General features: G+C 43.5%; 1 protein-coding gene across 4 annotated transcripts in view; it reads right to left on the bottom strand.

The window, feature by feature from the left end:
- TMBIM1 (transmembrane BAX inhibitor motif containing 1) overlaps nt 1-25,446 on the bottom strand; it is a 131,182-nt gene that overhangs the window by 59,912 nt on the left and 45,824 nt on the right. For all 4 annotated transcript variants that reach the window (XM_060263307.1, XM_060263305.1, XM_060263309.1 and 1 more), the window contains exons 2-8: nt 17,059-17,300; nt 12,112-12,206; nt 10,656-10,720; nt 5,665-5,718; nt 4,297-4,347; nt 3,770-3,809; nt 2,252-2,289 (exon numbers count right to left, since the gene is read on the bottom strand). In XM_060263307.1, the coding sequence (XP_060119290.1) occupies nt 2,252-2,289; nt 3,770-3,809; nt 4,297-4,347; nt 5,665-5,718; nt 10,656-10,720; nt 12,112-12,206; nt 17,059-17,275 (560 nt within the window). In that variant the 5' untranslated portion in view covers nt 17,276-17,300. The remainder of the gene's footprint in view (nt 1-2,251; nt 2,290-3,769; nt 3,810-4,296; nt 4,348-5,664; nt 5,719-10,655; nt 10,721-12,111; nt 12,207-17,058; nt 17,301-25,446) is intronic.

The following is a 25,446-nucleotide window of genomic DNA, read 5'->3' as shown; positions in this document are numbered from 1 at the left end:
TATATATATATGTCACAAAATAACAGAATTAGTCCTGCTTGGGTAGCTAACATGAACTGTTTAATACCCCAAACACATTTGTTTGGAAGAACATCACACTTTTTCCTCTTTTTTAAGAAATAAAATCCAGCAGTAGTTTGTAGAATCAAAACTGCAACACTGTGAATTTACAGCATTAGAGGCACCCTTGGCTGCAGTGGACAGCTAGGAGGCACCGTGCTCCTCCCTCTGCTACCTGCATCAGATGGGTAGGGCCTCCTTTCCTCCACCGAGCTTCACCTGACCATCATGACAAACATTACTCTCTTTTCAATGCATTCGTTAGTCTCTGTGTTACTACCCTTTCTGCAATGAATTAATTTTGACTTTAGCAAGTCACACAGATTTCACTTGAATTTTCGGCCAAGTAATTTAATTTATGATCCTAACCTATGTCATCCTGACTTTATGCCTTCGTGTTGCACTTAACGTAAGTATTTGTCACTGGACTGCTCCTCAATGCAAATACTAACACGGTTAACTACTGTGCTGAAAATAAACATTAGTAACTTCAAAAGTAGCACGAAAAGAAAGGTGTTATTTTAAAATCCCTCTGACTGTAATCGGACTTTCTTTCCAGCAAGTACGGTAAGGACTGCAGCTGGAGAAACTCCCCCACACACCCTCGGCAACAAAGCAAGGAGTGGAGAGAGTTTCCTTTCTGGATGATCCACACATTTCTAATTTACACTAGAACAGGGCTAAAATGAGCATAGTAACTGTAAAGCAAAGAATTAAATAAGTTCTCAAACAGAAACAGAGCAACAGATGATGCAATGGAGAAAGCTGCATTTGGCCAGAGTGGTTTTGCTCAACAGGCACCACAGCACGTTTGTATAGCATGTGCAGGACTCTCACATGCCTGTATCAGAATTGCTGATTAAATAACAGTTATGGACTGTGATACTACCTGGTTTTCCAGTTATGAACCTAAAGGGAGGGAGGGAGAAGCAGCAGCATATATGGGGGAAAGGTATAGCATGAGGCCACAGTCCTCGAGCCCCTACTAAAAATGGCTCTTCAAGCTAGTTGCTGAGGGAGGGAATGAATCTTTAGCAGCTGCACTGTCTTGCTGAGGACCTCCCTTCCTATTCTGGTACCTATAAAGCTTGGGCAGACAGAAGCACAAAGCCTTGAGCCCAAGTGGAAGGGCAACACCAAAAGCCCAGGCCTTCAGAAGAGCCAGTATGGGAGTCCAGGACCAAACCAATAGGTTGTCTGCTGTTGTGCTATTTTGTTGTTTATGTTTTTATATGAATAATGTCTCTTTTTTAAAAAAAAAATAAAGATGCTTTAAGTTCCTTTAGGAAGAAAACCTAAGCAAAACAACTCAAATAAATAAATAAATTATAATTTGGGGTGCATTTGTTATCCTACCCTTTCTCCAAGGAGTTCAAGGCAATATACATGCATCTCTCAACCAACGTTCCCTCTAAACTGCAGTCTTGTGAGCAAAAATTCTACTTCATGAGCTACTGGCATTAAAGTTGAGAGCTACTGCATAAAGTAGTGGGATCTGGGGTCATCCTTCCCGAGCTAAGAAAAAATCGTGAGTTGGAGGCTAAGAACCTGTGAGCTAGCTCACACTAACTCAGTTTAGAGGGAACACTGCTCTCAACCTGCATTTTATCCTTAAAGTCAACCTGTGAGGTAAGATAGGCTGAGGAAAAATAGTCGGTAATAAGGTTACCCAGAAGGCTTGATGGAAAGGAATTTGAACTTGAGTCTCCTCAGTTATAGTAGAACACTCTAATGGGTCTCTGACCACACTGACTTTTGTAACTTGCCAGAAAAATATAATGAACTAAATTTACAAGAATCTGAGTGTGGAAATATGTGCCATACTAGTCCCCTTTCATCCACTGTATACAGAGCCATTAGCCAATCAAGCCGGTGTTCAAAAGTTAAACCGCCAGTAGCGGCGTTTGATCAAAAAAGCGTTTTCTGTTAGAACTTTAATGAAAAATAATTGTTTCGGCAAACAAAACTAGGGTCTTTTTTCAAACTATGTTCCATTTAACCATTTCTGGATTTTAATTTCTGGACCTTTTTTGCCTTTTTTTAACAGGTGGAGGCTTACTTAATACAAACCCGATAAAGACTCTCACTGAACAGACATTCAGAATATCCCCTCTAACTGGAAACTAAAAGTTTAACTGATAAAGAGCAAGCCAAAAGAATATTAAGGGAAGCAACTTCCCTTGTACATTACCTAGCAATGGTGCCTGTCATGAACCCCATGGCCAGTGTCTACATGAAAAGATAAACAGACGAGAATTATGACCTATAAATTACTGTCTCCTAACACAATGACCAGAAGATTACAGTCTCCCACCACATCACAATCATTGTCATGATCTTCGATGCCCTTCAATGCCTATTCAGCCGAACAGCTTAAGTTTAGTTTTAAAATTACATTGCCAAATCCCACTATTCTCTCACCTTTCCATTTTAAACAAGATATTGCAGTTTTACAAGCATGTTTGTATTTTAAGTTTTAAAAATAGTATCTTTGTGTTTGGAGAGCCGGTTTGGTGTAGTGGTTAAGTGTGCGGACTCTTATCTGGGAGAACCGGGTTTGATTCCCCCACTCCTCCACTTGCACCTGCTGGCATGGCCTTGGGTCAGCCATAGCTCTGGCAGAGGTTGTCCTCGAAAGGGCAGCTGCTGTGAGAGCCCTCTCCAGCCCCACCCACCTCACAGGGTGTTTGTTGTGGGGGAGGAAGGTAAAGGAGATTGTGAGCCGCTCTGAGACTCTTCGGAGTGGAGGGCGGGATATAAATCCAATATCTTCATCTACCTCACAGGGTGTCGTGGGGGAGGAAGGGAAAGGAGATTGTAGGCCACTCTGAGCCTCTCTCCTTGAAAGGGCATCTGCTGTGAGAGCCCTCTCCAGCCCCACCCACCTCACAGGGTGTTTGTTGTGGGGGAGGAAGGTAAAGGAGATTGTGAGCCGCTCTGAGACTCTTCGGAGTGGAGGGCGGGATAGAAATCCAGTATCTTCTTCTTCTTGACTGTGTCCTTTATAAAGTTTTTGTCTTCACTACACCTGGCATTGCATTCTATGACATACATGGCCCTGCCCCACAAAGTCCCATTTGTGTCAGATCTGGCCCAAATAACAATGAGGCTGACACCCCTGCAATAAATAATGCATTTTCAGTGCACTTTCCAGCTAGAGTTTGCAAGTTCACACAGTAAAATCTAGTTGGAAAGTTGGACTGAAAGTGGTTTGAAAGTGTATTATTTAGAGTGTATCACTGTAGCCTATTACTGTTAAAAGACATTACCTCCAAACAGGAAATACTGACTGAACAGCCCCATCTTTAGCACAGAAATAAATTTCTGCCAAATGTCATATTACTCACTAGAAAAAGGGACGGATAAGTTCATAACCACACATATTGTCCCTAGATCTAGACTGGATATGTCATAAAAACAGCTAATGAATTTGACATAAGCAAAATAGTCTGACAAACAAATCACTTGTGGAGGGCGGAATATAAATTTCTAGGTGTGGCAAATATAAATGTCTAGGCATGGCAGATAGTTTAACACAGATTGTTTTGAGTTCTGGCAATTTTTCTACATTTTTAAAAGAGATCCAAACAGCTAAAGTACACTCTCTAGCTGCTTGGTGTTCATTCAAATTATTTCTTGCCATATCACAGTAAGTTTTATATGATTGCATTACTCTCAGCCCAAGTCCCACAGCAAAACGTTTACTTACAAAGACAGACAGAAGGATGAGGTTCCATGGAAAACGTCTCCTGAAGCCAATAAGAACAGTTCAGAGGGGTGTCATTATGGAATGTGTTATGAACAGATTCTCCCAAGTGTTAGCTGACCATTTGCCACCAGAAACACCAAGTCAAAATGACATCCCCCTCCCCATTCTAGGATGACTCACCGTTAAAAAAAAAAAAAATGACAGAGATAAGAAGCAGAAAAACAGCATTGCTGCTGCTTGTTGCTTCATGGTAGGTCCAGCCCTTGACTCATTCCCACGGCCCAAAAAGGAACTTTTTTATAACTTTAATTTCCATCAAAGCCCCTCCATGCCCCTCACATTTCCAAAGCCATGCTGTGACCTTATACCCCTGGCAGCTACCCACCTGCAAGGGATCAAAGAAAGGGGTATCCTGGCGGTGGTTATGTATAGTATAGCAGCATTTCCAGATTGCATGACTGCCACATGCAGCCAACCCAGTCACTTGCCCTTGGCATCTGGCGCCACAAGTTGGTAAGCGTACTCACCGTGGGCCTTCACAGCACACCAGCACCAGATAAGTGACCAGGAATACAGCACTGGAGGAAGGAAGAGAGATGATTTTTTTTGAATCATACTGAAATCTCACATCAAAGCACTTCTATCCTCCCAAATACAAAGATGCGATTTCAAATGCAGAAAAACCTAGCCTATGGAAACTTCTGGGTCCTCTACTAGCTAAGTGACCCGCAGCATGTGTATCCGCAGCATATAGGGTCCCTTAGATGCCGTGGCACACCAGTCCTTAGTACTGCCCCCTATGCCTCAATGAGAACATTAGTCCTTGTTGCTTTTTCTCTAAACGTTCCATCTAAGCAGAGCTGCCCCTGCCTACCACCACTGCTCTTGCCACAATCTTTGTGCTTGCTCTGATTTTTTTTATACTTATTTGTGTTGAAGAAGAATTGTTTAGACTTGTATTGCAAGTAATAGTTCAGTAAAAAAAAAATGTATAATAAAAGACAAAGATGGTAAAATATATGGAGAACTTCATACTTGCAGGTAGAACGAATTGGGTATTTTATTTGGAGGTAGAATTATAACTGATATATTTGTATTTTTCTTTGTTTCTGTTTTTCCCATTCTGTACATGCCCTTTCCCTAGGGTTGCCAAGTCCAATTTAAGAAATACCTGGGGACTTTGGGGGTGGAGCCAGGAGACATTAGGGGTGGAGCCAAGATCAAGGCTGTGACAAGCATAATTGAACTCCAAAGGGAGTTCTGGCTATCACATTTAAAGGGACGGCACACCTTTTCAATGCCTTCCTTCCATAGGAAATAATGGATAGGGGCACCTTCTTTTGGGGCTCATAGAACTGGACCCCCTGGTCCAATCATTTTGAAACTTGGGGGATATTTTGGGGAGAGGCACTAGATGCTATACTGAAAATTTGGTGCCTCTACCTCAAAAAACAGCGCCCCGAGAGCCCCAGATACCCACAGATCAATTCTCCATGATTTTCTATGGGAATAAATCTCCAAAGGGAATAATAGAGTTCCCAGCAGACATTTCCCTTCCCTTCCCTCCCCCCGCTTTCTGACGACCCTAAAGCGGGGGGAGGGTCTCCAAACCAGGGGATCCCCTGCCCCCACCTGGGGATTGGCAACCCTACCTTTCCCGCTTTTATGTATCTACGCTTCTGCTTCTTCTTTTTGTAGTTAAAATCAATAAAAATTATAAAATTTAAAAAGTAAGGCCCAGTGAATTCAGTGGCACTTCCTCCCAGAAACACAATGACACTTTCCAACTGCTGGTAGAGCAGTGAGGAGGATAGTTTGGGATAAAACCTCAGGGTCACTTCAGACATCCACGGACACCTGGCAGCTGCACAGAAAAAAGAAAAGGCAATACTTACTAAGACACATAATACACAGCGATGTTCCTTTGCACAAAACTGCGTACAGGCGGTCTGTAGAGAGAGAAGTAGATATGAAACGGGAAGAGGCACTTATTGTGCATCCATAATCATGGGGGCGGGGGGGAGGAGATCACACTTTCACATTTCAGTCTAAAGACAGCAAACAGAAGCTGTCACTTCCTTTTTAACTCCAGGTACTGGCTCTGTGCAATTAGTTCCAACACTGAAAAGATATATACAACTCCTGTTTGAAATACGTCTAGAATAATGTAGTTTTACTGTGTGATAACAGGACCAGCTGTCCTAAAGAACAGAGATTTCAGAAGACCTTCAACTAAACTTAATTTCTCTTTCCCAAAGCACAAGTTGTTAATGTCTCATTCAACCCCTTCAAAGCAATCTAGTGCGATAGGATGGCAGACACTCCCACAGAAAAAAGGCAGTGGTCTCCATAGTGTACCATCTCCTATTTTGGGACAGAAGTGACTGGGAAGATGTCTGAACATTACTGTCTGTACAGGACTGCAGAAAGGAGCTGTGCTGATACAGCCAAAAAATTCCAGTCTTTTTCAGCATAGTTCTGTATATTGATGAACATCATGGAGTTAAGTAAATCACAGATATAGTTAAATTCCAAGTGTTTTTTCCAAAGCCAATAGTATGCCATTTGTGATAAGATCCCACGTTCAACCCTTGGCATACTTGTTTAAAAGGATCCAGTAACATGTGATATGTATGGCTTTTACCTCAAACTCTGGAGAGCTGCTACTAGTCCAAATAGACAATACTGACTTTAATAGCTCTATCACTAGCCCTGTTCACAGGTTACAGTGAGCATGTTCATGCATATGTCTGTCTGTAAGAAAAAGCTGATGTGTCTTCACCTTACATATAAAGCTGCGGACTACTAACGGTACTAGTTAAATGTGGGGTTTAAATCACACATTTGGCTCTAAATGCACTGGATGTCACATGATAATCACTTAACATGTTTAAAGAAAAATCAAGTGTACACTGTGCATTGTATGTGCATTTAGTTTCTCTTATGTTTGAGCTATGTATAAAACAACTTTGTGTACATATGTGTAGACAGGTAGAATAATTCAAACACTGTTGATCAACTAAACAAGTGCTTCCCAATTAATGAAGCAGCAGATTTTGCAAGCGTAAGCAATGTTTAGCACCAAGTACTTAGAGAAACTGAGTGCCATCTCAGAAGACAGATAGAGTTAGGAAAGACTGGAATTTTTGGCTGTATGAGAAACAGAGTTAGGAAAGCTTAGGCTAGTGAGAGATGTTTTTTTTTAAAGGGTTTTTTTTCTTAAATTCAAAGTAAGAAAAAGAGCAAGAACATGGTAGGCCCATTTCAGGGACAGGAAAGTGAAATTGTAACAGGTGATGAGGAGAGGGCAGAATTGCTTAATTCCTACTTTTCCTCAGTCTTCTCTTGCAAGGGAAATGACAAAAATGTAAGGCAACATGGCAAAAACAGAACACATGGTGGGGGAAAGGGGCTGCAGCATAGTAGTACATAAACACCTAGTTTCTTTAAATGAAATAAAGTCCTCAGGGGCAAATGAACTGCAACCAAGGGTACTAAAAGAACTTGTGGATGTAATTTCTGAGCCTCTGGCTGTTATTATTGAGAATTCATGGACAACAGGTGAGGTGCCAGAAGATTGGAGGTGAGCTAATGTTGTCCCCATCTTCAGGAAGGAGAAAAAGGAGGAACCCGGTTAACTACCAACCCATCAGCTTGATGTCTATACCTGGAAAACTTTCAGAACAAATAATCAGTCAGTCAGTCCTTGAGCATTTAGAGAGGACAGCTGTGATTACTAAGAGCCACATGGGTTTCTCAAGAACAAGTCATGTCAGATTAACTTTCTCTCTTTTTTCAAAATTTACTTCCTTGCTGGATCAAGGGTAGACACAGTTTATCTTGAGTTCAGTGGGCTTTTGATAAGGTTCCACATAATATTCTTGTTGACAAGTTGGAAAAATGTGGTTTGGATCCTATTACTGTAAGAGGGATCTGTAACTGGTTGATCAATTGTACCCAAAGAGTGCCTGTGAATGGTTCTTCATCCTCTTGGAGAGGAGTGACAAGTGGAGTGCCTCAAGGACCTGTCCTGGGGCCTGTCTTGTTCAACATCTTTCTAAATGATTTGTATAAAGGAACAGAGGGAATGCTTATTAAATTTGCAGATGATGCTAAATTAGGAGGGGTAGCAAATACAGTAGGTGACACAGTTCAGGATACAGGCTGATCATGACAGGCTGGAAAACTGCACTAAAACAAAATTTTATCACAGATAAATTTAAAGTTCTGCATTTAGGTAAATTCAATGCATCATTATAGGATGGGGGAGACTTGCCTTGGCGATGGTAAGTACAAAAAGGATCTACGGGTCTTAGTGGACCATGCACTGAACATGAGTCAGCAGTGTGATGCAGTAACTAAAAGGGCAAATGCAATTTGGTCTGCATCAACAGTAGTACAGTGTACAGATCATGTGAAGTGATGGTATCACTTTACTCTGTTTTGGCTAGGCCTCAGCTAGAGTATTGTGTTCAGTTTTGGGCACCACAATTTAAGAAGGGTATAGACAAGCTGAAATGTGTCAGAGGAGGGCAATGAAGATGGTGAGGGGTCTGGAGACCAAGTCCTATGAGGAAAGGTTGAAGGAACTGGGTATGTTTAGCCTGGAGAGGATATGACTGAGAGGTGATATGATCACCATCTCCAAGTACTTGAAGACCTGTCATCTTGAAGGCAGTGCAGAATTGTTTTCTGTTACCCCAGAAGGTCAGACTAGAACCAATGGGATGAAATTAAATCAAAAGAGTTTCTAGCTAAACCTTAGGAAGAACTTCCTGACAAAATGGTTCCTTAGTGGAACAGGCTTCTTTGAGAGGTGGTTGGGCTCTCCTTCTTTGGGGGTTTTTAAATAGAGGCTAGATGGCCATCTGACATCAATGCTGATGATGTGAACTTAGGCAGGTCATGAGAGGGTGGGCAGGAAGCGTTGCATCAGTGCTTAGTTCTCATGGCTCTTTCTCACATGTCCAGGGAAATGCTGACCTTCACTTTGGGGTTAGGCAGCCGTTCATGCCCATCAGACTGCCTGACAGAGCCCACAAAGGACCTGATCCTGTGGGGAGAACTCTCCTTGCAGAGTTGGTTGGGGCACTGCTGGGAAGCCTGATTAAAACCAGACTGCCTGACAGAGCCTGCAAGTCATTTCAGCAATGCTTTGGAAGTGGGGGTGGGGGGTGGAGTGCAAGGGATTGCTGAAATGGTTTGCATCTATTTCAGCCTGACAGCTGATTTGAACAAGGCTGCCCAGCAGAGGCTGTGCTGGTATCTTCCCTTTAAATGGCTTTTGCAAGGCATGCTATGTACAAGTGAAGTCTAAATGCTGAGCTCACCCGGAAGTGAGTGAACTCACTTCTCAGAATTCACTTGCACGCAGTGTGCCTTGCAAAAGCCATTTAAAGGAAATGTCCCTTTAGTAATGCACATGTGTGACATCCAAGCCGCGAGTTCACCCAGTCACAAACCTCATTAAATGAACCAGTTCAGTAACCAGGGAGGCTCATAAGGGTTCATGGTTAATGTGGCCTCCCAAATCATGAACCGAAATGAATCTCTATTTTCCCAGGGCATACCCATCCCTATCCACTTGTCTATTATTCTGCATGTTTCAGACTAGCTGTCCTTTCATTAGCCTTTTAGATCACAATACAAATATTTGTTCGATTCATTTTTAAATTGCAAACTTGTTCTGTAGCTAAGTGGGAGAGAAGTGTGTTGTATACAGATATCAGCCAATCAGTGTTTTGCATTGCCAGGTTCTGCTACAGTTGTTGAGAATTTGCTTTTCAAACTCTTGATTCCAATCTCTCTTAAATCCTAACAGCTGCAAAACTGAACATGTTCACCATATACTATCATAGCAAATCGATTCGGAAGACTGGCACCAGCCAATTAAACACATAGCTGGAATTTATACTCCAGTCATACTACGTTGTTCGGTAGGCAGCTGAAATGGAGACACAATCTTTTTTTTTTTTTTAACTGCAGTTTTTAAAGCAATTGCAGTTTTGTTATGTTTAGGTAGTACTAAGTCTAGATGAGATTAAACATTTAATAGGGCTAACAACAGTATTCAGACAGTGGAGATAACCTTGATAACTCCAGAAAAATTAATACCACTGAATGGAAAATTGTTGTTGAACATATGAAGCTGCCTTATACTGAATCAGACCCTTGGTCCATCAAAGTCAGTATTGTCTACTCAGACTGCCAGCGGCTCTCAAGGGTCTCAACCTGAGGTTTTTCACGCCTATTTGCCTGGACCCTTTTTAGTTGGAGATGCCGGGGATTGAACCTGGGACCTTCTGCTTCCCAAGCAGATGCTCTACCACTGAGCCACCGTCCCTCTCTCAAGCTGAGGTTTTTCACGCCTATTTGCCTGGACCCTTTTAGTTGGAGATGCCGGGGACTGAACCTGGGACCTTCTGCTTCCCAAGCAGATGCTCTACAACTGAGCCACCGTCCCTCCCCTGCTCTTCAGGGTCTCAAGCTGAGGTTTTTCACCCCTATTTGCCTGGACCCTTTTTAGTTGGAGATGCCGGGGATTGAACCTGGGACCTTCTGCTTCCCAAGCAGATGCTCTACCACTGAGCCACAGTCCCTCCCCTGCTCTCCAGGGTCTCAAGCTGAGGTTTTTCACGCCTATCTGCCTGGACCCTTTTAGTTGGAGATGCCGGGGATTGAACCTGGGACCTTCTGCTTACCAAGCAGATGCTCTACCACTGAGCCACCGTCCCTCCCCATTCTGAGCTTCTGGACAAATAAATGAAATACATATTATTTTATTGGAATATATTTATTTCATTGGTAGATATCAGAACTAGTTTGATAAGCAGGTTCTCTGTAAGAAAACAGGACTGGAAAACAACAGCTAGGGAAAGGAACTTACACAAAGGTAAAAATTGCAATGATGCCCACAGTCACAAGCAGCTGAACTGAGATGATGCTGTAAACCTGGATAGGAAGACATGATGTTAGTGCGAGGGTACCTAAATGCACTTGGGAACATGTCATAGACATTAGAGCTGAATTAAAGCGCCTGGAAGTCATGACCAGGGCTGGCCCTAGACTGTCTAGCACACTAGGCAACGCTAACTTCTGGTGCCCACCCCCTGCATCGATAACATCACTGAGTCACATGGGGGGTGCCCAATTCGACGCCCCCAAAAGGCTGGTGCCCTAGGTGATCGCCTAGTTTGCCTCGTGGCCGAGCCAGCCCTGGTCATGTCCCAAGTTCTGCTGTTGATCACATCACAGAAGGGATCCTTATTTGACTGAGGTCCAGATTTTATTTAGCACCTCACAAACTGAAAGGAAATACCCAGCATACAAGACCTGCTAAAAAAACAAACAAATTCCACTGAGCAAAAGCCATCAATCAGATTTTTTTGTAATGCACAGTATTCCTATAGTTAATACACTAGTAAATAACCAGTGATGCAATAAGGAGAAATTTACCCAGAATTGTAAAGAGCCAGTGGTCTCAGCTCCAAAAACTGGGACATGTGCACACACAAAATTTTACAATGAATTTAAATATTAAAAACACTTCAGTTCATGTGAGTTACTCTAATACAAAGATTTCAGGTTTTCATGGCTGGTAACATCATTAGGGTTTGTAGAATCTTTCGGGCTCAAGTGCCATGTTCTACAACACGGCACTTGAGCCCGAAAGATTCTACAAACCCTAATACTCTGATACAGTTCATCCTAAAGTCCATATATAGGAAAATCCAGTTGAAATCCAGCAATTTGCTTTTAAAAAGTAGGAAGGGATGATTAGAAAAGTTAAAGCCAAAGAGACATATAACTGGTAACCTCCACTTTTTGGTGTCCTTTATCTGTTCAGCTGGGTATAATCGGAATCCAATATTTCCTGATAATCTCAAATGGCATGCTGCTCTCAAATTTGCTAACAGAAGGGTTCTCATTTAGGCATCTGGAAATGGGCACATTGTGCTCAAGCACCCTTTCCTATGCCTTTTAAAACAATCATCTAGGCATAACAGGGAAAAAAAGGTTTCCAGAAAACAATCTGGCATTATTTGTTGACCACATTAATATCCTAAAAATCACCCCATGACATGATTCCCTGCCCATGATAGGAGTTCTGTCCATAGATTCCAGCTGCCTTCCTGTAATCATAGTTCATTCCTTTCCCCAAATTAGGGTAATACTTCTCCTGCAGCAGCACAATGAGGAACTCTCACGTGAAATACCAAGGACTGATCCCTGAAGACTCTCTTCTTTGACACACAAGTGTGCACTGTGCTATTACACGGGCCATTTTCCTCCAGAGAAGAAGAGTTCGCAATGGAGACCACACAGCACTTCGCTGAACTTACCTTGCGGATGAAACGATGTCTAACTTTCTTGTCATCCCAGTCTGCAGAGCTGAAGGCCCCATTCCCTTCTGTACCACTGCTGCCATAGCTATCACCTGTCAAGATAAAGACAGAATGTTGATATTTATTTATTTATTTATTTATTTATTTTATTCGATTTATATCCCGCCCTACCCCACCGAGGTGGGCTCAGGGCGGCTTACAACATAAAAAGCTAACAAAGATCAGTTTAAAATACATTAATAATTATACAATAAAATACATAAAAATACATAAAACTCACATCAATATGTACTATGCTACCTTTTCTTAAATCAATTCTTCAAATATTCCAGTATTCAATAATCTGATGTTCGAGATTTAAATATTCAGGCATTCCGATAACAATTAATTATATGCCAACCGGAAGAGGGCTGTTTTACAGGCCCTGCGGAACTGTTCAAGGTTCCGCAGGGCCCTCACCTCCTCCGGGAGCTGATTCCACCAACAGGGAGCTGCAATCAAAAAGGCCCTGTCTCTGGTCGCTTTCAGACAGGCCTCCTTTGGCCGAGGGATTATAAGGAGGTTCTGAGACCCCGATCTCAGCACTCTCTGGGGAACATGTGGGGAGAGACGGTCCCTAAGGTAGGCAGGTCCCAGGCCATAAAGGGCTTTAAAGGTCATAACCAGCACCTTGTACCAAACTCGGTATGTTATCGGCAGCCAGTGCAGTCCCCGAAGCCCCGGCTGAATGTGCTCCCGTCTAGGGAGCCCTAACAACAGCCGGGCAGCGGCATTCTGCACTAGCTGCAAATTCCGGGTTCGGCACAGGGGCAGCCCCATGTAGAGGGCATTGCAGCAGTCCAGCCTCGAGGTGACCGTTGCATGGATCACTGTTGCCAGGTCGCCGTCCTCCAGGAAAGGGGCCAACTGCCTTGCCCGCCTAAGATGAAAAAATGCGGACTTGGCAGTGGCTGCTATCTGGGCCGCTATCAACCTTGAAAGCCCTAAACAGTTTGGGATCAGGCACTTTGAAAGTTTATCTTCTCCAACAGGAACCTGAGGAAATGTTCAATGTCTCAATCCACTACCATCAGATCCATAGTTACATGGGTCACATGTGGGGTCCAGTGCCTTTAGAAATATACCATACCACCACCCCCCACACACACACACTTTTTCAGAAAGCAAGTCTCAGACCGTTTCTTAAAGAGATGCCAGCAGAAACTGATTAAGAACTTCTGCATCTGATTGCCTTGCAAAGGATATGAGAGGGGAAAACTTTTTGGCCTCACAGCATATAATTATAATAAAAATACAAATGCTTGAAAAATGAACTGCTTTTTCAGTAATTTGCTGAAATTTCTCAGGAAAACAGAGGACTATAGCTAATTATGGTTTCCCACCAGTGGAAGAGCATTTCTTCAGGACACGGAGTCGTGGCGGGATTGTCACCAAATTCCCCCTCCAACTGCAGGCTTCTACACTGTGACCAGTGCTTCTCTAGCACGCCATGAGCACTGTTTTGAGTGGGGGGCTGCAGGAACACACTCACAGCCTAACCTCCCCCATGTAGTTTCCAAGGAATGCTGATTAATGAATGAAAAATTGGAAACTATATTTTGATTTACAAATCCTTGCAGAGTTATGAATACTGCTACATGAAATAGGAACTGTAGATTGATATCAAATCTTTGCAGAGGTCCCGGTTAGGAAGAAGTGTAATACAAAACAATTTCAGTCAACTCCTTGTTTGGGATACTCTTTGGAGGGGGTCTTGGTACCCTAAGAAGTGAAGACAGGACTTTACTGGACATTGGGACCATTTTCGCACACAGCTCACCTCGCAGTCACAATCCTGTTCTCTCCGCAGCGTCCGTTGGATTTCCCATTATCTGCGCCGGAGCTACAGGAAGTGCTGCTGCTTTTGCGTAGCAAACGTAAACTGGGTTTTAGCGGTTTACGTTTGCTACGCAAAAGCCACGGCACTTCCTGTAACTTCGGCGCAGATAATGGGAAATCCGACAGACGCTGCGGAGAGAACAGGAACGTGACCACGTGGTAAGCTGTGTGCGAAAACGGTCTGGCTTTCCCCCCCCCTTTCGGTGGCATTTATGTTTACATTAATATAGAGAGTTTTGGGCTTATGAACATACTGCCTTTTTGGTGCAACTTTGTAAGATACACTATTCACATACATAGAACGTCTGAATAAACAATACATTGAGATTAATATCAATTATAACTTTTGAACTTCGTATTTCGTTATTCGGAGTTATAATACTGGTTGTATTGCCCTTGTGCTCTCTTGCATAACCCTCTCCCCTCATGCGTGTACCTTTAGTGTTGCTTTCACAGTGTTGCAGAATGTCCTGCTGACCTGCAAGTACTACTTCGCTTTGGGCCCTCCAAGAGGTCTAGACAGTCTGCAGTCTTCCCAGGTCTCTGCCTGGCTGCACGCCACTCTCCCAAAGCTAACCCATCTTCAAGAGGGGTTCCTCGCTTCTCTTTGGGTATCTGCACTGGCACTAGCAGTCAATTGCAATATTTCACAGTAAAAGGGCCTTTATTCCTAGCATTCCATCCACATTGCCATTTATAGGCTCTGATTAGCCTTCACAAGTATGGCCTATCATATCTGTGCACTCCTAGGGATCTAATCCACCAGGCTGCCTCTTCCTTTGAGAACGCACGCATAGCTGGTCTTGAGGACAAAAGGAGATTGAGGAAGAATCGCACTGCTACAGCGCCAGCCCTAGATCGGACTTTTCCCTGCAGCCACTGTGGCCAGACCTGCCTGTCCCGCATTGGTCTTGTCAGCCACCAGCGAGCCTGCAGCAGACGTGGACTATTGCACCCTTCTTAAATCTTCGTTCGTGAAGCCAAGCCGAGAGAGAGAGAGAGAGAGAGAGGGATCTAATAATCTATTGACCAACTGCCTCCCTTCCCCCAGCACCCTTTTAGTAATGTGCTTGAGTGGGGCTAATTATGGTTACAGAGAACAAAGTTGCAACATTCAAAATAATAAGAAACTTATTAAAAAGAAAATTTCCACATACATGCTCTGTACAACAGTGCAATAGACTGGAAAACATTTTCATACACTCAAAGGAGTTTGTCACTATGCTTGGAACTGGTTGCCTGGGAGAGGCCTGAGGCCCCTGAGCCCCTAAGTCATGTATTGGTTGCTCAGAGGGGGCTCCAGCCTATGGCATTACCATAAATACCATAGGGTATTTATGCCACAACTGGAGAGCAGAGGAGGCTTAGAGTGGGCAGAAAGTTTTTAAAACCATCCAAAAACTGTTGAGGGGCAAGCTAAGTGCCTTGAAGAAATTAAATGCTATTTTACAGTGCCGCATCTTTAAACCCAAAGTCAGAAGGGTACAACTCTGCTTATGTCAGCACCATGAACATCTTCCAAAACTGGCTCTAGAGGCTTCATATTTTCCCTTTGTGGAAATATTTGTGGTGCTCACTCTGATTAGTTAACTCTGAGGATAAAAGGCATCCTTGAAGGCTGCTATTGGAACCAAAGTTGCTATTGGAAGGTAGCTATTGGAACCAAGTCCCTGCTTTATTAAAAATTCTCCTCGCGTTGCTCTGTTAGGTACCTACTATCAGACAGCTTTATACGGTTAGGTATGTCTCGCAGTACAATCCTGCTCAGAATTACTGATTTCAATGGATTTAGAAGAGTGTAACTCTATTTAGGACAGCAATATTGGTGAAAAGAGGCAGGGGAAGTGTTCTGAGGGTCATCCCCATAGTTATTAACTTCTAATGTTCCTGTTCTATTAGGGGAAAAAATACATATAGTGGCTTTAATGTCAACCCCCTCCCCATGTTAAATACACAAAATCAAATCAACCCTACCTGGATTTAACTACTCCATCTAGCACCACAATCACTACGGCGGATTACAATACATTTGAAACAGTGGGAAAAGCCCTTTTTTCTTACCCTGACTGGGCACATACAAGGGTAATCAGATGATGTTAAGAGCTACTTAACATCATGGGTTGAAGGACTTCCATCCATGGAGTGTTTCCATGGGTTGAAGGACTTCCATCCATGGAGTGTTTCCATGGGTTGAAGGACTTCCATCCATGGAGTGTTTCCATGGGTTGAAGGACTTCCATCCATGGAGTGTTTCCATGGGTTGAAGGACTTCCATCCATGGAGTGTTTCCATGGGTTGAAGGATTTCCATCTATGGAGTGTTTCCATGGGTTGAAGGACTTCCATCCATGGAGTGTTTCCATGGGTTGAAGGACTTCCATCCATGGAGTGTTTCCATGGGTTGAAGGACTTCCATCCATGGAGTGTTTCCATGGGTTGAAGGACTTCCATCCATGGAGTGTTTCCATGGGTTGAAGGACTTCCATCCATGGAGTGTTTCCATGGGTTGAAGGACTTCCATCCATGGAGTGTTTCCATGGGTTGAGGGACTTCCATCCACGGAGTGCAACTTTTTAACCACCTCTCTCTGGCTTCAACTCCAAATACCCACTAAAATGCCGCTCCTGGTTGGGACCCCCAGGAGCAGTATTACAATGGGCATCTGGGGCTCTATCTGGAGGGGGAAGGTGAAAAAGTTATGGTCCATGCTTCCACCCAGGGAAACAGTCAACTGGATCCAATTCTAAGTGACCTTGTATAAAGGGAATTGAACCATCACAAAGAACAAATCGTTCAGCTCACCAAAGAGGCCTGCCCTCATCCAGAATCCAACTAAATTATCACTGAATCACCTTTGTTGTTCTGCAGAACAAAGATAAAATCTGGATGCTTCCAGAAAACAGCTTAAATTTCAGTTATATACGCACACCTTTTTTAAGCCTATCTTTAAACGTGTTTTTAAACACAAGCCTAAAACACTTTCAGTTACAACATTCACCTTCTCCAGTTTTTAAAATCTGGTGTTCAATTAAGACAGCCCCTGACCCAAGAAGAAAAAACAGCTTACCAAAATTCATTGGAAGTGTTGGCATAGGAGGAACTGGTTGGGGATAGCCTCCTGGCTGGGGATAGCCTCCTGGCTGGGGATAGCCTCCACTATATGGCGGAGGCTGTGGATAAGCCCCAGGGTATTCAGCAGGATATCCCCCAGAATATCCCCCATGTGGTGGTGGATGGAGGGGATTCCTGTCGTCATAACCTGGAGGAGCACTGGGATAGGACATGATGTCTCAGCAAGGCTCAGAGTACCTGAAAAAAATAAAGAGGGCAAACCCAGTTATCACCTACGCTCATTTCTTATACAATGATATCTACCACATGGAAAACTATCTAATCATACCGTGTGTGTTAGACTCAAAACAGTTTCTTCAAAAATGGCCAGCAGGGGGAGATAGAGGTAAATAATTAAAGACAAGAGAGTAATGTTAATTGTGTGACTCAGCTTCTCTGAAGGCATAGCTGTCCCCAGAGAGGAGACCTGGGCTGGGCTCTCCTATTTGTGCTGCAACAGACAGCTCTTTAAGTGTTAAGGGAATATCTGCAGTTAAAGGAGGACCTCATTTCGTTCCACTCTCAAGAAACAATTAAGGCCCTGTGTTCACAGCTATGGCAAGAGAAGACAGAGTAGAATAGAAAGCCACATGCTCACATGGATATAACACTCTATCCACACGCACTCTGATCTCTTAGCAACTCTGTCATGAAAGAAACAGTATTAAAGAGCATAGCCTGAAAGTCATGAGGATATGGCAAAGGATATGGCAGGCATGAGATATTTGAGGCCATTACCAGGGACTCTGTACACCATTACCAGGGACTGTCTACACCAGTAATGGCGAACCTTTTAGAGACCGAGTGCCCAAACTGCAGCCCAAAACCCACTTATTTATTGCAAAGTGCCAACACGGCAATTTAACCTGAATACTGATGCTTTAGTTTAGAAAAAACAACTCATAGTGAAATTAACAAATTGAAAGAACATTTGGTCTGGATAGCATTTGCTTAGGAAGCCAACAAAATAGTAACATGTCAGAATGGGAGAATGATGGTGAGAGTGTCACAAGGCACTGGAGGCCTGTTGCTTGCAGGTCTGGGTTAAACTGAGAACATGCCCTTCCCAGAGGTGTTCCTGTCCACCTAATTTACTTTTGAAGATATAACATACATTATAAACATCATTCTAGTTTGCCATTAGGAGGAAAGAATACATTAAAATATAGTGTGTTTAGTAGGAGCTGGTGGTTAGGGTGTCCAAATCAGATCTGGGAGGTCCTGATTCATATGCCCACTCTGCCCTGGCAGCTTGCTGGGAAACTTTGGACCAATAATATACTCTGAGGGTGCGGTCACACCCACCATTAAAAGCGGGGGTATAGCGCTCAAATCTGAACTGCTGAATATTGAATCGATGCAGGGCAGTTCAGACGAGCATCCAAGAATGTGATTCATTCTGTTGTGCGCAATCAGACAACCAATACTATCACACTCCTTTCTTGGAGCATGTGTAATCAGATGGTGATTTCTGGGAAGGGAGCGGGTCCATTGAACATGCGCCCAACTGTTTGGAGCTGGGAAATCAAAACTTTCTTCAGAGGCAGGGGGGGAAGGGCGAAAGTTTCCAGAATTAACATTGCCGATCCAAACCACGGAACTGCCAGGAATTATTTTCCTAGAAATTGGCTGTGACAATGATATCTTGAAATCCTCCACATTGGAAAAAAAGAATTTTTTTTCTGTTCTGAATAGTGGGATAACGCCCCCCCCCCCCCGATCCTGTGTTGATTGGAGAAGCAGAAGTGTCACCTCAGATTCCCGGATGATCTGGCAATGTGCATGTCTGCTGGGGCTTTCTTTAAAAAAAAAGGTGAGAGGCAGTATCGCGCATGAGCTGTCCAAACAACAAAAAGCCGATCTTGTGCCGCTGTTTTGAAAAAGGGCCGGACTTTATGTACTGTCAAATTAATGCGCCATTCATGCGTAGCAAGCCTGGATGAGCCCGGATGATGCTTGATTGACAGATGTGGCTGTCTGAACAAACACATTTAATCCGTCAGCCAGACGGAGCTGTGTCGTCACTAATGGTACATGTGACCGCACCATGAGTTAAACCGCCTTAAATAGGTTTGTTGTGAGGATAAAAGAGAAGGGGAGAGTGTGTCAAACTACTTCAACGTCCTTTTGAGGGAGGAAGGCAGGGAATACATGATGTTAGTTAATAAATTAAGTTAATGAAAGGAGTCCACTGATTTATATGGCTAAATCTGAGTCCAGCAGCACCTTAGAGAACAAGATTTTTGAGAGTCAAAGCTCCTATTATCTAGTCGAGGGAGCTCTAATGCTGGAAAGCTTGTGCCCCCTCCCCCAAATCTTGTTGGTCTCTAAGGTGCTCCTGGGCTCGAATCTAGTTGTTCTACTTGGAAACTTCAGGGATAGTCTGAATTGTATTAACTAGAAAGTCTGATGTGAGAAAGGAGAGCCAGTTTGGTGTAGAGGTTGGTTAAGTGTGTGGACTCTTATCTGGGAGAACTGGGTTTGATTCTCCACTCTTCCACTTTCAGCTGCTGGAATGGCCTTGGGTCAGTCATAGCTATCACAGAGCTGTCCTTGAAAGGGCAGCTTCTGGGAGAGCTTCTCTCAGCCCCACCTACCTCACAGGGTGTCTGTTGCGAGGGAGAAAAATAAAGGAGATTGTGAGCTGCTCTGAGACCGAGATTCAGAGTGAAGGGTGGGATATAAATCCAATATCTTCTTTCTTTAAACTAAAACTGAAATCCTGTGCATGTGTAGAGAGTAGGTGCCACACTGCTCACTGTAGATTACTTCTGAGTAACCATGTAGAGCAAGCCCAATGAGGAAAGGCTAAGGGACTTGGGGATATTCAGTCTGGAGAAGAGGAGGTTGAGGGGGAAGACATGATTGCTCTTTTGAAGTATTAGAAGGGCTGCCACTTAAGAGAAGAAGAAGACGACGACATTGGATTTATATTCCGCCCTCCACTCAAGAGTCTCAGGGTGGCTCACAATCTCCTTTATCTCCCTCCCCCACAACAGACACCCTGTGAGGTGGGTGGGGCTGAGAGGACTCTCACAGCAGCTGCTCTTTCAAGGACAACCTCTGCCAGAGCTATGGCTGACCCAAGGCCATGCCAGCAGGTGCAAGTGGAGGAGTGGGGAATCAAACCTGGTTCTCCCAGATAAGAGTCCACACACTTAACCATTACACCAAACTGGATAGGGAGCTGTTCCTACTGGCAGCAGAGGATAGGACTGGCATAGGAAAAACTTTTTAATAGTAAGAGTTGTTCAACAGTGCAATTGACCCCATCACTGGCAGTCTTTAAGCAGTGGCTGGACAAACACTTGTCAGGGATGCTCTGGAAAACCAAAACAGCAGTGCAACAGTTCAAAAACAGCTATCAACAATTTGCCTTATGGTCCCTGTAGCTTGAAAGATCTCTGCTCAGATACTGCTATCAGAAGCATCGTATTTGAAAGCAAGGAAGCCTGCAGTTCCTCCCTTTCCACTCCTAAACCAGAGGCAATCCTGGCCACTATTTCTGCCAGATTAGTGGGATCCAACATTTCCTGTAATAAACCCACATCCCTTCAAAAAACATGCTTGATTCAAGGTCCTAATTTCTCCTCTCCCCCCCCCCCACATCCCCACACACCCGTGCTCTCTTCTTCCCTTTGGCTTAGACCATGCCACAACAGTTTTGAAATATGAAACGCAACCAGATCTTGGTCACATGAAAAGGTGACGCTGCCTTATGCCCATCTCTCTAGTGCAGGGGTAGCCAAACTGTGGCTCGGGAGCCACATGTGGCTCTTTCACACACATCGTGTGGCTCTTGAAGCCCCCACCAGAGAAGGCATTTGTCTCTTTAAACCACTTCTTCAAGCCAAGCCAGCCAGTGGCTTGAAGAATGCATTTAAAGTTCCAGTTGCTTTCTTTCCACCTCTTTCTTTCCCTCCCCACCTATTTTCTTTCCTTCCTTCCTTCTCTCAGACATCTGATGTCCATGTCTGGTAGCTCTCACACAGCTGACATTTATTCTGTGTGATCTTATACCATACCAAACCTTTAATGGTTTAGTTTGCCTTGGTTTGGTTTTGTGCTGTTTTAAAAATGTTTTAAAACCTTTCAAATACTTCTGCTATTTTGTTGGGTTCTCCTGACTTGTTTTAGAATTTTTAACTGTTTTGTATTTTAGTTTTAAATGGATTTGTGCTTTGGGGAAACGATTTTCCAAGAAGTTACTGTTTTTTAAAAATATATCTTTTGGCTTTCTTCTGGCTCTGGTTTTATGGTTCTTCTTCCATGGTTTTTAAAAAAATCCTAAAGGGATTACTGTTTTTTTAAAGATCTTAAAGGGGTTACTGCTTTTAAAAGTTTGTCTTTTGGCTTTCTTCTGGCTCTTGTTTTGCAGTTCTTCTTCCATAGTTATTTTAAAGATTTTTATGCTTTGTGTTTGTTGGGTGAGTGGATTAATAAAACGTTTGGGTGTTCCTGATGGTTTGAAAAATGTAATTGCTGCAGCAGGTTCTGAAGGAAATTTCTGGTTATGTTTTAATAACAGTTAACTGTTGGTGAGGGTTTAAGTATTTTAATAGAACACAAAACCAATTTCAGCTTAGGGTTCAGAGTTCTAAAAAATAAGCAGGCCTCAGTTAAGCTCCCCCCCACCCCACCCCCCAAAATTAGCTAGGAGGTTTAAAAAACGAGTTGGAGCATGGGATTTTCTCTTGACAAATTATTAGGATGATATGGGCTTCAAAACTATTGAAACCTGGTGGTTTAAAAACAGCGTTTAGGCTGACTTTTTAGTTTTTCAGAAAGACAAATTAGCTTAATTTTTTGAAAAAAATACACTTTGTAGGCTTGGGGAAAAAAGTAATCTGATTTAAAAAAAAAAAAAAAGAATTCCATAGTTATATTACAGGTTGACTCATAACCTGAAGCAAAGGAAAAAACAGCATTCTAGAGTTCAGTTCCTTATCTAAGAGGGCTCCCTCGTATTTTTTGCATAAAAAGGAAAAAGAGCTCCTCTAACAGAGTTTCATCTCTGGAAATGGCACACAGGATGGTATCCCTCCTTCTCCATCCCAGAAGCAACAGAGAAAAAGCAATGCATGCCCCATTATTCACAAGGCCTGTAATTATGAAGGCTGCAGGCAGGGTGTTCTCTGGGAGGTGAGAGAATCCTACACGCAGCCTCCATGACACAGCTCTGTCCTGAAGAGGGCTCTGTTCTAAGCACATTAAACTGGTTGTCTGGGTTTCCTTTCTCTTTCTATCCCTCCTCCACCAGAGAAAAGGGAACAAAACCAGAGTGGGAATCTTGCTAGCCCAATTGCAAATCCTGTAAAGTCAGCAGTTACATTTTCTGTTTGGCTTGCAGTTTTCATTGTTGATCAGAGTCCAAGAGCTTAGGAAATCCTTAGAGATTGAAAATTATAGATTGGTGCTAGGGAGTACTTTTTCCCCCTCACACATGTAAACCTGAAATTTCATATTTGGGGCCTGTGGAAAAAAAGGCAGACCTTAAAACACAACTAGTCTCATGTACTTGAGTTTAAAATACTGAATTCTTTAAAATATTTTAGTACTGTTTTAAATTTGTCAAATGTTTGACAACAATATAAAATTGCATTTGGGATTATGTTATGCATGTTTTCTTAAAGTGGAAAGCAGATTTAAAATTTATTCTTGTTTTGTGCCAGACTTTTAACCACCATACAAAATACTGGAAAGGTGGGGAAGAGGATTCCTTTTAATAAGCTTCCCCACCTTGTGGCATGTTTTCCCCTTTTATCTCAGTGAAATGAGGTAGAATCTCTTTAAACACAAGCTAATAATTCAGGGAAAGGGAGTGGAATTAACAGGAGAAGAGAAATTCCAAACTGAAAATAAAACATCACATAGTTGGATACATTTTCTGGTTGCCAGATGAAAGACATATAATTTGCTTGCTGGAAGGCAGCAAACTACATAGAGTAGCATGGCACCATGCCCAACTAGAAGAAGAAGAAGATATTGGATTTATATCCCGCCCTCCACTCCAAAGAGTCTCAGAGCGGCTCACAATCTCCTTTACCTTCTTCCCCACAACAGACACCCTGTGAGGTAGATGAAGATTTTGGATTTATATCCCGCTAGGCTTCCCAATCCCCAGGTCCCAGCGGGGGATCCCCTGGTTTTACAGGCTTCCCCCATCCCCCAGCCAGCTGGCCGGCGGGGGAAGCTCCACCCCCACAGCCATTATGCACCTCCAGGAACGATTCCCATAGGGAATGATGAGGAATTGATCCGCGGGTGTCAGGGGCTCTGAGGGGGCTGTTCTTTGAGGTAGAGGTGCCAAATTTTCCATATAGCATCTACTGCCTCTCCCCAAAATACCTCCCAAGTTTCAAAAGGATGGACCAGGGGGTCCCATTCTATGAGCCCCAAAAGAAGGTGCCCCTATCCTTCATTATTTTCTATAGAAGGAAGGCATTCTAAAAGGTGTGCTGTCCCTTTAATGTGATGGCCAGAACTCCCTTGGAGTTCAATTATGCTTTTCACACCCTTGCTACTGGCTCCCGCCCCAGGTGTCTCCTGGCTCACACCCCAAAGTCTCCTGGCTCCACCCCCAAAGTCCCCAGATATTTCTTGAATTGGACTTGGCAACCCTATATCCCGCCCTCCACTCTGAAGAGTCTCAGAGCGGCTCACAATCTCCTTTCCCTTCCTCCCCCACAACAGACACCCTGTGAGGTGGGTGGGGGCTGAGTCTCACAGCAGCTGCCCTTTCAAGGACAACCTTTGCCAGAGCTATGGCTGACCCAAGCCCATTCAGCAGGTGCAAGTGGAGGAGTGGGAATCAAACCCGGTTCTCCCAGATAAGAGTGTCCGCACACTTAACCACTACACCAAACTAGGCCTATATGCACTTGAAAAAATGAGTCTGAGTATGAAAAAAGAATCAGTGAGAACTCCCAAACATGGAAGAGGGAAGAATCTAATATTCACAAGAAATGAGCCAGCCAGTAACCTTACTTTGTGCTTGGTTAAGGACCAAAAACAACAACAGCAAAAGGAGTTCCCAATTAGTAGTTATAATATAGTGAGTTCAAAGCATCGAGGAGACGAGGCAACAGCTCTTTATTAGTGGCAGCATGGTAGATGGCTGCGCTAACAAAACTGAAGAATGGGCCACGGGCCAAACCTATATACAGCTATATACATGCAAACCTATATACAGCTATATACATGCAAGCACGTTATTAGATCATTCAAACAGGCAGGGGGCCTGTGATTGGTGTAGGGTAGCAGGTATTTGGACCCTGCTGCCCATTGTTCCCAAGTCCCCAAGCTCTGCTCTTATCGCTCCAATGAGCCAGGCAGGAATCACATACTAAAACCATATACATAAGAGTAGTTAAACATTAACAAGCAGCTGGAGTGGGTGTGGGGTGTTCTTCCTTGTTTTCTGTGGCTGTGTGGAGAAAGGTGAGACGCTTCAGAAAGATTTTTCCCTCTGGAAGTGCACTGGAAGCTTTCTACAAGTCAGCATAACTCCAAAACAAGGAAGTTAAATCCCCAGCGTTAGCATTTGTCAAGGATTGATTTACACTCCATTATTCATTCTACCTGCACAGGTAGATTCTAGAACTGGGGCTGTGAGAGCTCATAGAGATAACAGAAACAGGAATTTAAAAGGTGAAGGAAGTTAGCACAGAAATACTCAGGAACTTTGTACAATTGCTTTCTACATTTCTACCTTCACAGCTCTCACCCACACAATTCTTTTCAGCACACCCTGTGCTGAACAAAACTACTTACTACAAAATACGCAGGTATCATGAAGACAATGACACAACGAAGGTATACTGTAACCCCAGACAGACAGGCAAAAGGAAGAATTCTTGAGATGAACTGGCTGCTAGCAAGAACCAAACAGGACTGCATTGAAGAGTAGGACTATTCTGACTAAGATGCCTTATTCCAGCACTTCCAAAGATGGGAAGCAGGGAGGGCCAGTACACTCTAGCACAGGGTTTCCCGAACTTTTCTTTCCCGGGCCCTCACTTCTCCTTTGTGGCCCACTAAAATTTGGGGGTGGAGCCAGGCAACTTTGGGGGTGGAGCCGGGAGACAGGAATTATGTCATTTCCTGTGGTGGCAAGGACCAAGTGATGTCACTTCCGGGGCACACTGAACCAAAACTCCACCTTTTCCTGTGATGTCACTTCCAGGGCACTCCCCCAAATCTGCCTCTTCTTTGGAAGTAAATTCATTTTCAGAAAAATCTCTCTGAAACTCATGCTGAGCCAAAATAGGGGTGGAAAGTGGGCAGTTCTCTCTTTTCACCCCCACACCTGCATGCACCTATCTGTTTATCTGTTTGTGTATTC

The sequence above is a fragment of the Heteronotia binoei genome, chromosome 21 (genome assembly GCF_032191835.1).
Source record: "Heteronotia binoei isolate CCM8104 ecotype False Entrance Well chromosome 21, APGP_CSIRO_Hbin_v1, whole genome shotgun sequence".
NCBI lineage: Eukaryota > Metazoa > Chordata > Lepidosauria > Squamata > Gekkonidae > Heteronotia > Heteronotia binoei.
This window is presented reverse-complemented; position numbering and strand designations above follow the sequence as displayed.